Source organism: Ranitomeya variabilis, chromosome 1, assembly GCF_051348905.1.
Source record: "Ranitomeya variabilis isolate aRanVar5 chromosome 1, aRanVar5.hap1, whole genome shotgun sequence".
In the NCBI taxonomy this organism is placed as follows: Eukaryota; Metazoa; Chordata; class Amphibia; order Anura; family Dendrobatidae; genus Ranitomeya; species Ranitomeya variabilis.
In genome coordinates this window covers 300,721,327-300,735,883 of record NC_135232.1, presented here as the reverse complement: position 1 = coordinate 300,735,883, position 14,557 = coordinate 300,721,327, and the positions used below count along the sequence as shown (strand labels likewise).

The window sequence follows — 14,557 nt, the reverse complement described above, 5'->3', positions numbered from 1 at the left end:
TTTTAACTTAATATTTGCTGAAAAATCTAATTTTATTTAATGTGCAATTGATGGCCCTTCCATGCACCATTGGCATGGTCTATGCCTTTATCCACCCTTAATCCTTCCTATTTGCATATTAAAGCTAGTCCCTTACCTTGATTGACAGTGCTCAGTTGGTAAGAGCAAACACTGTCTAAAATTTAGTTTGCATGTATGTGATTGCACACTGACACTGGAGGAGAGCAGCAGCGTGCTCCAAATGTCAGTGAGCATGCACACGCTGTAGCGCTTTCTGATGCCTGGTTCCCTCCTGTCTTTGCCCACAGATCAAGCGGCTTCAGCAAGGAGGAGAGGGCATTGTGACATGCTCACTTCAACGCCTGTCCTCCTTACTGAAGCCACTAGATTGCTGCACTTACGGGTGCATCAAGTGGCTGCCGCAGACAGGCAGGGGCCAGGCATCAGCGCACTCCCACAAGCATGCCAGTGCTGAGACATGGATAACGCCAGTGTGAATGTGCAAACTGATTTTAGACAACATTCACTATGACCAATATAGCACTGTCAATCAAGATATGGGACTGGCTTTAATGTGCAAATCGGAGAGTGCCCAGTGCACCAATGCATAGGCCTCATCAAGGGTGCAGCTTAGCGCCCTCATTGACATATTGAATAAAAGTACATTTTCAGAAAATATTAATTCAAAGGTTCTATGCCTGGTATGATTTTTATAGGCCCTATAGAAATGTTTATGCAGTTTAACTGGCATTTTGGAGGTTGACAGACTTGCTTTAAATGCATTCACAGTGTGTTTTAGGAGTAAAAAAAAACTTGTATATACTCATAGTGCTCCTCTATAGTGATGCCAGGGGTTCAGCTGGGTACCTAAGCCGTGGAATGGAGGAGTGACAAGGAATCCGTAAATGAGGATATGTTCATTTTTTTTAATTTTTTTTTTTATAGACCACACTGTCAATTTTTGAAACAAATGGGGTAGCGAACCCCTTTTATCATTGTAGTCTAGATCAGCCTGTATTTCCATTTGTCTTTTTTTACTGGACAATATATTAAAAATAACAGTTCTCTCTTCTGTTTCAGGTGAAACTGCTACACCAGTACAGACTGCAAGATACCCAAGCCCAGCCGAACTAGATGCCTACGCACAAAAAGTAGCGAACAGCCCACTGACTATCAAGATCTTCCCCACCAACATCAGGGTTCCCCAGCACAAGCACCTAAATAGGACTGTAAATGGCTATGACACTACAGGCCAGCGTTATAGCCCTTACCCAATACACACAAGTGGCTACCAAGGCCTTCTTGCTATTGTTAAATCATCTAGTAAAAGCGTGGTAAAGAATGTAGAGGGAAAACGGACTAAAATTTCTTCTGCACAGGTTGGTGTTGCTCCTTACCCCATGTCAAGCACTTTAACACAAGGCCAACCTTGCAATGGACAATTGAGTTATTTAACAAATCATAAACAGATGGATGCACCAGTGCCACCCAATGTAACAGTGGCAACTTCAGTCATTCCTTTAACAGGTCGAAATTTAACACTCCAGCAGTCCAACTTACCTTCTATTCAAAGCATCATTTACCAGATCAACCAACAGTGCCAGGCTCAGGCTTCTCACCAAGCTTGTCAAGGTGTAGTAGTTACTAACTCCAGTCCAGCTAAGCAGGGAATGACCAGTGGTTTTACTGCTATGACCGGTGGCACTGTGGCTTATACAGGCACTCTCCTGCAAGACTGTAGGTCTGGCACAGAGTTGGCATTGGGGTCTGCCCCATTGGTAGCCAAAGCTGGATCTTACCAGGATGGCATGGACTACCTTATTTGGCAACAGAAACAGCAGCAGCAACTCCGGATATACAGTAGTGGCAGTGGAGGAGGAGGAGCAATCAGCAAGTCACCTGAAGTCTGTCCAGGAGTGTCACGTCCTTATACTCTTGCTAGTGCCGTTGAGAAAGTCAGCTCCTCCCCATTGAACTGTGTTGGCATGCATGGCAATTTCTCTGTTGGTCAATACTTTGCCCCTCCTTGGAACAGTATCTTGGTCACACCCAATAGTGACTGTTACAATCCGCAGGAACTTGCCAATGGTCACAGGGATTTGGGGGTACATCAATCGGATGGACTAACCAGCATCCCCAGCAAGACCCTTTGCAATACCTCTATTCTTAGCAGTAGCCTTCAGTCTTTGGAGTATCTCATCAATGACATTCACCCACCCTGTATTAAGGAGCAGATGCTTGGCAAGGGTTATGAAACAGTGTCTGTGCCAAGGCTTCTTGATCATCAGCATGCCCACATCCGCCTGCCCATATACAGATAAAGTTCTTTCCTCTTTTCTATATAAAGGTGGCCAACACTGGTTCAGTACACTAGATAATGCTACTTAGCCATAAGAAGGCATGTTTTAACAGTGCAGAGGGCAGAGGTGAAGCTAGCCACCCCTCCCTACTTTGCAGTCAGAGTGCATAGTAATGAGAATTCTGGCAGCAAAAGGGTTTCTATATTTCTGCTATGGTTATGCTGTCTTTGCTCCTGCACTTTATGTTATCTTGCAAGTAAATTGAAGAGAACGGTTCAGTCCAAAATTCAGGTTCTTTATTCCATGTCTTATGCCGTTACTATGAAAGAGATATTGGCTGTACTTGTACTGAATGCAAACCCGGTTTATGTTATTAGTGATTCAATGCAATCATTGGCATCTTGTTTTTTTTTTTTTGTTTTTTTTTTAATTTAAAATCTCAAAATGAGTTTGAATGCAGCAGCATTTCTCCCCACTGTAGCAGTAAAGGTTAATGATAGATTTGGTACTCCTTTTTATTTTTTATTTTTTGTAACTGTTATTTTCTGTTATGATTTTTCTGTAATCCCTCCACTGCCAACTATCCTGACGTCATTGAGACAAGGCTTTACTTTTTAATAGGCAAGGTCTCCATTCTAAAACCACTGGATGCGCATCCTTAATTCATTCTACATGTTACCTGGTCAGCGTATTACTTTTAAGCCTTGGAGACTTCAGCATGAATTTACTTGAAGATTTTGCATCAGAACTCAGTGTAACATAATTCAAGAACCGCTAGCACAATGTAGTTACTGTGTTTAAAAATCTGTTTTGACCACATATAATTAAGGCAGAGGACTACATAACATGACACAGTTAAATAAAGCAAGTACCATAGTTATTTGATGTGCTCATAGGCAATATAATCCACTAGACGTTCTCAGTAGAAAAGCCATTAAGGAGATGACCAATAATGCAATCAGTGCTATATCACAGCATGTCGAGTGAGCGGCACAATGGCTTCCAGTGGAAAATAGCGGAAAAAAAGCTTCAGCTAAAATACAAGCTGACATGAGATACTACATTTCAGTGGTTTATATTGCCTTTAAAAACATCCACAGCAAGATTGGCTAATATAGAAATCATAACTCAATGAATGAAATAATGATGACTTTCTCCAATTGGTAAAACCTTAGAAAAAGTTTCCAGTATAGTAAAAGGAAAGAAAGTTCACAACTTGGGTGAGAAGGTCAGCAAGAGCAAAAAGAGGTTGTCCACTACTTTAACATTGCTGACCTATTTTTTTAGCTGTTATCAATGTTGACTGGAATTGCTCAGTTATGGAGCAGCACAGCGCAGCTCCGTCAACTCTGCAGTGGCCATTCAAATCAATAGAGGGTGGATGTGCAGAACCCGGTCGTGGCAATTACTCTGACGGAGCTGCGCTGTGCAACTCAGTAATTGAGCAGTTTTGGACGACATCGGGAACAGCTGATTGGCAGGGGTTCCAGGTGTCGTAAACCCACTGATCAGACATGAATGACCTATACTAATGATAGGTCATCAGTGTTAAAGTATTAGACAACCTCCTTAATTATGGAACATGCAGTTGAAGGATGAGCTGATCTCAGCTTTTCCACCCTGCAGTTGGTAAGGCGTCTGTGTTTTTCAGCTGTTTGTGATGCCAAAAGTAAGTGCATCAAAATATGACAAATTCGGGCTAATTAAATAAAATTACAATCTTCTAGATAAAAAGGAACATTAGTGCCTTGAACACTTACTGTAACTTCCGTTCCGACATGTATATGATTCCTTAAACCTTTCATATGCTTGTTTACCTAATTGCTACCACATTAAAAAGAGCACAAAATGAATGTATACACCAACAGTGCAACTTCAACATACTTGTTTCCCATCCATCTCTAGCTTCTGTAAAGCCAGAACTTTTAATCAGGGAAGAGGAGGGCGGAAATAGATAAAAATAATAAGTAAGTGGGAAGGTGTACTGACCCATTTGACCACACCAAGCGCCTGTACTTGGTTTATACAGTCATTTTGTGCACACAAAGGCCATTTAACTATAAAAGAGGAGAGAGGAATAAATCTCCTTTAGATACCTTTGGAAATGGCTTTTGTCCTCCAAACATTGGGCATCTTGAAATCCAACATGCATAACTTGCAGTAATTGGAAAGGTTGCTAGGTCCCAGTATACATAAGGTTGTCATCCAGTTCAGCCAAAATCTGCAGATTTTCCATGGGTGTGATTAATATATTTATGGGTTTTGACATACAGGACCATACAGATATTTTTAGAAATTAACCGTGCTGCATTCATACAACTAGTCCTAGTATACTGATATTCTCTTAAACAGGAAAACAGCCACTTTAATACTAAATCCAGAGAGTGCATTCAATAGAAGTACGCTTTTGTGTAATTTCTCAATGCTGTTCTTTCATATCTATTTTTCATAAGAGTGATTTCAATACCTCCATTTCCAAGGGCATGGATTAAAGAACAAGGCGAAGCCAACTAACCCCAGGAGATTAGGAAGATAATGACAGAGTCCTAGATTCAAATAGTTATCTTATTTCATTAAAGTTACATTTGTAAAAAAAAAGTAGTTCTCAGTGAAAAAAAAATTGGCTAGATCATTATCTTTCTGCAGACCTAATTGATTTTTTTAACTAATTCAGCTGCCTAACTTACCCACAATGCCTTTCAGGTGTGGCAGTGAAAGGATTAATTTATTTATACAGTTTATCGTGACATTTTACTATGTTTCCACTGGATCTGTGATGCTTTTTACCCTGTAAATTCAAACTTTAACAGGAATATGTGCAAAGAATGTGAATGAGGGCGAAAGCTTCATAGTTGCTGCTATTTTGGAAACAAATGAAAAAAAAAATCTCTTGCTCTAAAAAAATAATAAAAAAACAAAAATATATGTATTATCCAAAATAAAAAAAATCTATATAATCTTACCAATGTCACATAACTGATTAAAAAAAAAATGGTTCTGTCATTATTTGGCAGAAAATGGGATAATTAAGCAAAAATTGTTAACGTGAATTTCTTTTCTTCTGTTAGTACATTACTTGCACTAGTAAAAATGTAGAAGTGAACAGTGAACACAGGAGGATATTTAAAATACACACAAAATAACAATTACAAAAAACTTGAAAACTTGAATATAATTTTTGTAGTGTAATATTATTGTATAATTTACTTGTTGGCTGCTATACAAAAATACTGAAAACATTTCCTCATATCCCATGCTCTCTATGCTTGAAAATAGACTTAATACTATTCACTTTTATGTTTCTTATTCATATATATTTTTGATTTTCAGTTGTCGTATGCTGTTTCGAGTGGTCAAGAAGTAAGGAATTAAGATGGTTGTGGTGCTTACTGTCTTAATCTGTGAATTTGGCTCTCTTTTGGGATTTAAAAAAAAATATTTTTACACCCTCTGGTCACCAGTTTTCCCATTGTGTATGCATAGTCCTCAATGGGAACATTTTAAGGATTGTAGATTTCAGCCATGTTTGCATCCCACATCCTTATCAAAGTGGAAAAAAAACGTTACTCAATAAAAGCAGCTTTGTATCTGAGTGCAGAAGCTCCTACTCTGGTGAATACAACTATGCCATCCATTACATGATCAGCCATTCATCTGTGCATCTTCAGCATCCCACTGTGATAGTTGATATTAAGGGGTCAAGTGAAGCCCAACACAAGGGAATTAGCTGCTTCCTTTTGAAAAGGGGGTGTCTTCACTAAAATACCTATTTGAAATGGTTGGTTCTCCACCCCAGGGAAAATGTAGTAGCAAATTAAACAAATGGCCAATGTGTAATATAGCTTTCCTGGCTCAAAGGGAGTAACCACCACATCTATGATGTCCATATGTCCAGATATACCCATTACTTGCCTGGTGTAATTAAATATGTATGGCCACATTGAACAACTCTAAAGGCCATTGTCAACTAAAATGTTGGTGGAAAGATTATTCACCAGATAAATATTTGTCCAATAATTCTTCAGCCACCAAATGAGTTTTCCATAAACCACTTTTTTTGTTCTTTTAAAGGGACTCTGTCAGCACAGAATGACTGTTGAAACCAAGTATAGGCGCTTAATGATTCGCAGTTGGGCCAATGATTTAAATGCACTTTCCTGGTTTTTATCAATCTCCACCCTTCTCTGACTCTATGCAGCTAGAGCTGTCAATCAAAAAAGAGGGTAGGGGTGGAGACAGATGGAAAACAAGCAAGTGGGAAGGTGTATTTAAATAATGGACCCCACTGTGATGCACTGTGCACCTATACTTGGCTTCAACAGTCATTCTGTGCTGACAGTCTGTTTAAAGAGGTTGTTCAATACTTTTATATTGATGATACATACTTCAGATAAGACATAAAAGCTTGTCAGAGCTGAATGTCAGCTATACACAGTGTTTAGTGTCTGTGGCTGGTTGCTGCAGATCTGCTCCTATCGAAGAGAGTACTAGCTGATCTGCAGTACTGGGCAGCAGCCACTAAAGCAGCATGGAATTGTACTGCTTCCATTGAGCTAGTATCAGACGTGACAACTGATCACTTGGTGATGTTGGAGCCTTACCTGTCTGATATTGAAGATGGTTCTATATAATAATAGTGGACAATTTTTTCTTTTAAATTAACTCGACCATAAAACATTAATTGACCCAAAAGAAAAGACACATGAATTTATAGGCTCATTGACTACCTTGCCCAAGGATCTTGTTAAACCCTGGGTTGCTTCATTTCTTCTGCAATAAATTTTCTTTTTGATCATTTATATAGTCTTTTGAACTTTTAAGACTCGTAATCCTTGGTACTAACAGCTTGTATGCACCAACTTCACTCTGCATTGGTACTTTTGATATAGAAGCTTTTCTGCTCACTCACTCTTTATAACTGTAGATATGTTATTTATCTCAATAGGTTCATAATCAGATGAACATAGTTTTCTGACTTTGCCCAAATAGTCTTAAAAAAAACAAAAAATTTAAAAAAATTTATTGTCACGCAAGGACTGTTTCCAATTGCTGCTTAAGTACCATTGATGTAGTAGTAGTACCACAGATATAGCATTTCTGGGGACCAGTATTCCTTCTCTTACTAAGGACTCATGCACATGGGTGTCATTAAATGCCACACATCAGTTCACTAAAACACACTTAGCAAATTAAATGAGATTTAATATTTTTTATGCACATGGTTTCATGTCTTACAAGTGTATAAGAGTATGCTGTGCCGTTCTGTACATTTCTTAAATAATGTACCTATTACAATGTCTATTGACTTGCTCCTAAAAAAGAAAGGCATTAAAAACAGATGACATTGACCCATGTGCCAAAATCTTATATTGAATTTGTTATATTAAAATTAACAGCGAACATTGCAATTAATTCCTTTAATATGGCATCAATTAATTCATTGAACATGGCTGTAACAGAACATGTGCGAGATTATTTTATGCTCTGAAATAACTAGACATTTAGTAAATCTAAAACAAAATAAATCTATAAAATTAATACAACTTGCAGCTTTGCGATCTTCATTTCTGGTCCAAGACTGGCCCGCCTAATAGGCGGGTACTGCCAAAAATGGTGTCTGACGGCACACACAGTGACTTTGTTTGCATCATTACAGTCAATGGCCTTAATCCCTTTTTCCAGGGTTTCAAAAGTAATCTCCGATGGAGTCACTGACATGAGGGTAAAGCACAATGTGAACCCAGCTAAAGGCACAAAGAAAGGAATATGAACCCATAGGGATTCTAGGTCTTGTGTACTGGGTGCATTCACACAGCTTTACCCTAACTAGCAATTCCGTTCACATTTGCATTATGGGTACCCTGTGTAATAGTTTCTATCATCTATCATATGACAAAGCCCAAGGTGGAAACTAAGCATAGCATGCATGCCATTCTTCTGTGAAATATGACGGAATTTGCACGAAATTCTACATGACGCAACTGTAATACTCCCTGATTGATGCCAAGTTAAAGGAATTTTGCTTTGTCAATATACTACATTTTACATTCGAATTAGAAATCTCATCTAATATAAACCCTCATCCTCTAATATTTATTTTAATTCTTTTTTAACATTCTGTTGTAAAAGAACTTCTGACCTTTTTTGTTTCATCATCTGCATCTCATTTAATCGGAAATAAAAACCTATTTATGAACAATGAGTAATTTATATATAAATATTAAGCTTTTTATTTATTTACCCTCCCCCCACCAGGCTGTAAAAATGGAGAATTTCAAGTTTGGCAATATATCACTGCATTGAACAGAACTGTGTAGGGTAAAGGATTGCTCTCTTCTATAACATGCCACTGTGAATCCAACAGTCTGCACTACAATTGTTTAAGAAATCAAAAACTCAAAGATGGACATGTACTTTCTGATGTCGATTTCCCAGAGTAAAACTGAAATTTTATTTGAACTGTGCGTCTCAAGTCTCTCATTGCAGATTTCTGTATTTATTGTATAGTTTATTAAAAGTGCAATTTATCTACTGAGATTATAAATGATGTTTACTTTTTAATCATTTTACTCTTAAGAGCTATGAAATAGTCAATTTGTCAGCATGCTATCGCAGGTCAGCAAACTGGGATTTTACACATTCTAGTAAATCACTGGAGCCCAAAAGTGTATTACTATGTGCTTAAAGAGGCAGAGGTAAGCTGCCTTGTAATGTTTTATACAGTATTAATTTTATAAGTGTGTTTATACACATATATATAATCCAAAAAAGGAGGCAGCACATTCAAAACAGTGAAAAAGAAAGGGTCCTTTTTTCTATGTTTAGATTTATTATAGAAAACTTTCAGTTCCTTGGAGGAGTTTTGCACGCATTTAGGAAGTGCTGTTTTTCTAGATAGATACACATACACACAGATGCTTCTCACAAGATTAGCATATAGAAAGTTAATTTATTACAGTTATTCAATATAAAAAGTGAAACTCATATTGAGTCATTACAGAGTGATCTATTTCAAGTTTTTATTTATGTTAATGTTGATGATTATGGCTTACAGCCAATGAAAACTGAAAGTCATCTCAGTAAATTAGAATAATTAACAAAAAACACCTGCTTCCTAAGCATTTAAAAAGTCCTATAGTCTGTCAAGTCAGCAGTCTTCCCCATGATTGTGTAGCCTACTGACACAATGTCCAGAAGGCAGTCATTGACACACTCCACAAGTAAGGTAAGCCACAAAAGGTCATTGCTAAAAAAGCTGGCTGTTCAGAGTGCTGTATCCAAGCATATTAATGGAAAGTTGAGTGGAAGGAAAAAGTGTTGTAAAAAAAGATGTACAAGCAACCAGGATCACCACAGCCTTGAAAGGATTAAGAGGCCACTCAAAAATTTGGGGGAGATTTACAAGGAGTGGACTGCTGCTGGAGTCATTGATTCAAGAGCCACCACACAGACATATCCAGGACATGGGCTACAAGTGTCGCATTCCTTGTGTCAAGCCACTCCTGACCAATGGACACCGCCAGAATCGTCTTACCTTGGCCAAGGAGAATAAGAACTGGACTGTTGCTCGGTGGTCCAAGGTGTTTGGATCTGGTAAATCCGCATGTTTTAGTGAACACATGCAGATTTACCTGCTTGATTAGAATGCAGCGTTTTGGACATAGCAAACATGTGCTGCGTCCAAAGCGCTACTATTTTCTGATCTTGGGAATGTGCCCTAAGAACCACACTGTCACTTCTCAATCTATGGACACTACACAGTCCCCTCCTATGTACCGTATTTTTCGGATTATAAGGTACACTTTTTTTACCCAGAATGTTGTGTAAAAATGGGGGTGATCTTATAGTCCGAATGTAGCTTACTGGCTGCGGTGGAGTGAGGTGCACTCCAGGAAAATGCGATGGACACCAGGAAAATAGCCCCCGGAAGCAGCGCATACGCAGAATAAGATCTCGGCTCCCAAGCTCTCAATCGCACATACGCCATTTTCCCTGAGTTCAACGCTATGAAAAGTTTGGAAACTGCAGGGGCTTTGGACTTCCACAAAATGTTGGCGCTGCCCCCGTCCTGCCAAAATCAACCTACCAGCCTGGGTCCTGCAGAATATCTTGCTTTCACCACTGCCAGCTTCCAGCAGCAGCAACCCTGCCACCTGGGACCCCGCTCCAAAGGCTGCCCCCCCAGGTAAGCTACTGTAAAAGCAGATTATAAAATGCATTACCATTTTATTTAAAAATTATTCCCATTTTACTCCTCAAAATTTGGGTTGTGTCTTCTAATCCAGTGTGTCTTATAATCCACAAAATACAGTATATGGTCCCCCCAAAGAGTCCCCACTCCTCGATATCCACCAAATGCAATCTCCTCTTCAATCTTCACTTCACTGTCTATCCAGTGTTGCCCTCTCTTCACACAGAAAATTAAATAGAATTAAGAAATACCACTATCTTCTGCTCCAATAAGGAGTGTTCATCTTTGCCCTCTGTCCTTGCTGTACCTGCTCTCCAAACACGTACAGCGCAATTCCAACAGCTTGATGACACTGCCTCATTATGCCACTATCAGTTGTTAAGACCTGGAAGCAGGGATCTGATTAGCACTGCTGGCTTGCACATACTGTCACAATTGAATCCTGGAAAGGTGAACTAGATAGAATCCTAAAGCTCCCTCTGGGGGATCTGGCCAAATTCAATATCTGCATCACTCCTCTCATGTATATGCAGCCACATAACTCCTTTATAACACAGCACCATCCAGTATATCACTGTTCAGTCCATATATATATATATATATATATATATATATATATCTTCCTCCAGTAGTACATCACTCCACTTAGTCCCTCGGATCCTGCAGAACATTGCTCCTTTCATAACATCTATATTCAGCCACATCTTGCAATGTATATTACTCCTCTGCTCTTCTATACACAGACTCATCCTGCAGTATGTGCCCTTGTGTGTATTATGTGTGGCATCAGAGTGCCGCATCAGTACCACACGGACAGCTGCCAGAGAAGAAGCGCTACAGTAAGCGCTGTTCCCCGGCAGCAAGTGCTGAAGCAGACTCGTCATTCTCCCCTGCTCTGCCGGCGAGCAGATGAAAATGATGTGTTATATTAAAGTCCAAATTACAGCAGGTGGGGGCTTTTGGGACTCTTACCTCCATCATCTGACACCTGCTGTCGCTAATAAGTGACAGTAGGTGCGGATGATCAGGGTTTTCCACAGCCGACGGCTGCGATCTTAAGGAAATAAGTGAGTGAAAAACCCAATGTGGGTTCCCCCCTATTTTCTTGAACCAACCAGACAAAACTCACAGCTGGGGACTGCAACCCTCAGCTGACAGCTTCTGCAAAGTTTTCAAAAATAGAGGGGTCCCCACGCTGTTTTTTTTAAATTATTTAAATAAATTTAAAAAAACTGCATGGGGTCCCCCCCTATTTTTGACAACCAGCCTTGCAAAAGCTCACAGCTGGGGGGTGCTATTCTCAGACTGGTAAGGGGCCATTGATATAGGCCCCCCAGCCTTAAACCAGCAGCCCGCAGCTGCCCAGAAAAGGTGCATCTATTAGTACACAGCAGTTTCACATATATAAGATTATCTCAGCACAGGAACATTTTGTTTAATACATCAAATTGTGGAACTTATTATCATTACAAGATCTATTGATTAAAGTGTTGATTAAAGTTAACTTTGTTCAGGGAAAACCCCTTTAAGTACATTTCAACTGAATATGATATATGAAATATTAACTTGTTATTGAAATTGTATCTAAAAGAAATTGCATACATCAAAAAAGTTTTTTATAGCATACCAATGCTGTTTGCAGTACATTTTTTCAATTTGATATGTTTTAGGGATATGAAGAATCCATGTGTGCATTCATATCCTTGACTCCAATATATTACCTCTCAAATAATTTGGTTTTGACCACTTCTCCACTAGCCATACCATTACTGAGATTCCATCACCACTACCAATACACTTACCAAGGGAGTCTCTCATCACCTATCGACTTGCATCATCTTTAGATATGGCCCTTATAAAAATCACACTTTTAGTGCTTTACTCACTGTCCCTCTTCTTTAGAAACTGAAGTTTAAAGTGAATCTGTCAGTAAGATCAACCCTCCTAAGCTGTTTATATGGGCATACAGTTCTTAGAAAGATGAATATAATGATACCTTGATATCTGCTATTCAATGTTTTATTCCATATTTTTATGTAAATGAGCTGTTCCAGGCTGTGGGTCGAACACTAAGCTGCATGACAATCTACATATTCGGTGTGTCCTTGGTTTGGTCAGGAGGCTCAGTGCACCATTCTGCCCTTTGGTTTTGCATGTACCCATCTCCCTCACTGCAGGGAAAGCTGAGTCAACTAGTGAGGTCAATCATTAGAGAGGGAGGCAGGGGCATGCCAATCCAGTGGGTGGAAAAGTGCACTGAGCCTCTTGGCCACAACAAGGGTGAACAAAGCACCATAATTAGTATGTTTGACTAAACTTCAGTTTCTGCAAAGCCAAGGCAGCAATTAGAATACTAAGGGTGCAATATTTATAGGGGCTATATTCCCTACATGGCTATGTGTTTAGTTTATACTGTCATTTTGGGCTGTTAGACTCACCTTAACATTACAGCAACACACACCTCACTATCTTGGGTATTTTTTCCAAGCTTAATTCATTTTAGTGTTTTGCATAGCACTTTGCCCACCAGCCTCAAATTGTCACCTGTTACATCTGCATCTAAGGTCGGTTTTACTCATCCGTCAATAGGCATATATGAGGCAATTAGCCCTAGTCTGGAGACCTGGCGGTTGGGCCAAGGATTTTGATCCAAGCAGAGTCTGTGTTTCATGGATAAGAGAGGCCGTACTGGGCCCTCGGCCCCTCGAGGGAGGCAGACATGACGAGGTGATGTTGGGAATATAGAAGCTGGCAGGGCTAGGAGAGAGATTATGGGGTTAATGGTGCACGAAGTGAGGGCAGAGATGAGGTCATGGGCGTAGGAGGGGTAGGACGGGTTAGAGGTGGGATTAAGGGGACGGTATAAAAAGGGAGGCCATATTAGTGGTGCAACCATTTTAGGTACCTACCAGTCAAGATAAGAAACTGCGGGGTACCTTGTGTTGTGATGGAGGTGGAGGCCTTGCTGCAATGATTGAGGGACATGGTGGGCACTCAGGGCACAGAATGGCTGCAGACATCGGTCAGTAGTCTGTTGCAAGGGTCAGTGACCAGAGCTTCCCAAGCTCCATCAGAAGGACGCTGGCCATGGAGGTCTAGGCATCTGGCTTGCTTAAGTCCCAATGTCACTCCCTGGGTCTGGTGCTAAATCAGGAGCCCCTCCGGTTAAAGATGGAGGCTGCAGGCTCGTGTCACGTCACATGGCCTGGAGGAATCCAACTAGGCGGCAGGGCCTACATCAGGGAGCCGGCCTCCCTCTCATCGGAGTCATTGCAGCAGAGGATGTCGGGACCTGGAGCGGCAGGTTCCTGCACGGCAGCAGGGCCTGCTCAACAGAGGAGCACATGAGTCTAGGAGGCAGTGGCTTTACCTGGCGGCCCTTCAGTGTCAGGAAGGTAGTGGGCGGCAGCCGGCCGACTCTGTTAACAGCGCGTTGCCGGCGGCACTGCAGGAGGAAGTCATGCAGCGCAGCTCTGACCCAAGGGGGGGCTGCACACTAGACACGAGGAGGATGTGGGCAGAAACCGGCTACCCTGGTCAGGAATGCTGCGACCCCACTACAGGAGGCTAGGGGTCCATCTCAATTCTGGCAGCAGGATACTGGAGCCACAACCAGCAACTTCTGAAGGGAATTGGCTGCTTGGCAGGCAGGGAGACCGAGGAGCTGCGGAATAATTGGTGAATTGTTCCAGGATTGGAACAGCAGCTTTGTCAGGATATGGGTTCTTCGGCTGCTGGGTTCACAGCACCCAGGCAGCCAGGTGAGAGTGATCATGTTCCTTCTTTTAACCCTTGCTTATCTACCTCTGAGTTTAGGGGTCAGGAGGTGTTTTCTGGGGGCATTAGTGGGGGCATGGGGGTAATAATGAATGGTCTCGGATTTAGCTATGTTGTTGGGGTCTGATGTCTACAAGAGGGGTGTCACTGTCAGCACCGTGGCTAGGGGATTCTAGGTTGTTTATGGGTACAGGGGGCTTGTTGGGAGCTGGGGGAGGTTCAGGCAATTTAGTTTTTGGTGCTGGTGGTGCAGCTTCTTCAGGGAGTGGCGGCGGGGCGTCTGGGGTTA

The 14,557-nt window shown here is 40.9% G+C and overlaps 1 protein-coding gene across 2 annotated transcripts in view; it reads left to right on the top strand.

The window, feature by feature from the left end:
- Positions 1-8,844, top strand: part of FAM222A (family with sequence similarity 222 member A) — a 113,914-nt gene extending 105,070 nt beyond the window's left edge. For both annotated transcript variants that reach the window (XM_077295733.1, XM_077295744.1), the window contains exon 3: positions 1,081-8,844. In XM_077295733.1, coding sequence (XP_077151848.1) covers positions 1,081-2,321 — 1,241 coding nt within the window. In that variant the 3' untranslated portion in view covers positions 2,322-8,844. The remainder of the gene's footprint in view (positions 1-1,080) is intronic.
- The last annotated feature ends 5,713 nt before the right edge of the window (positions 8,845-14,557 follow it).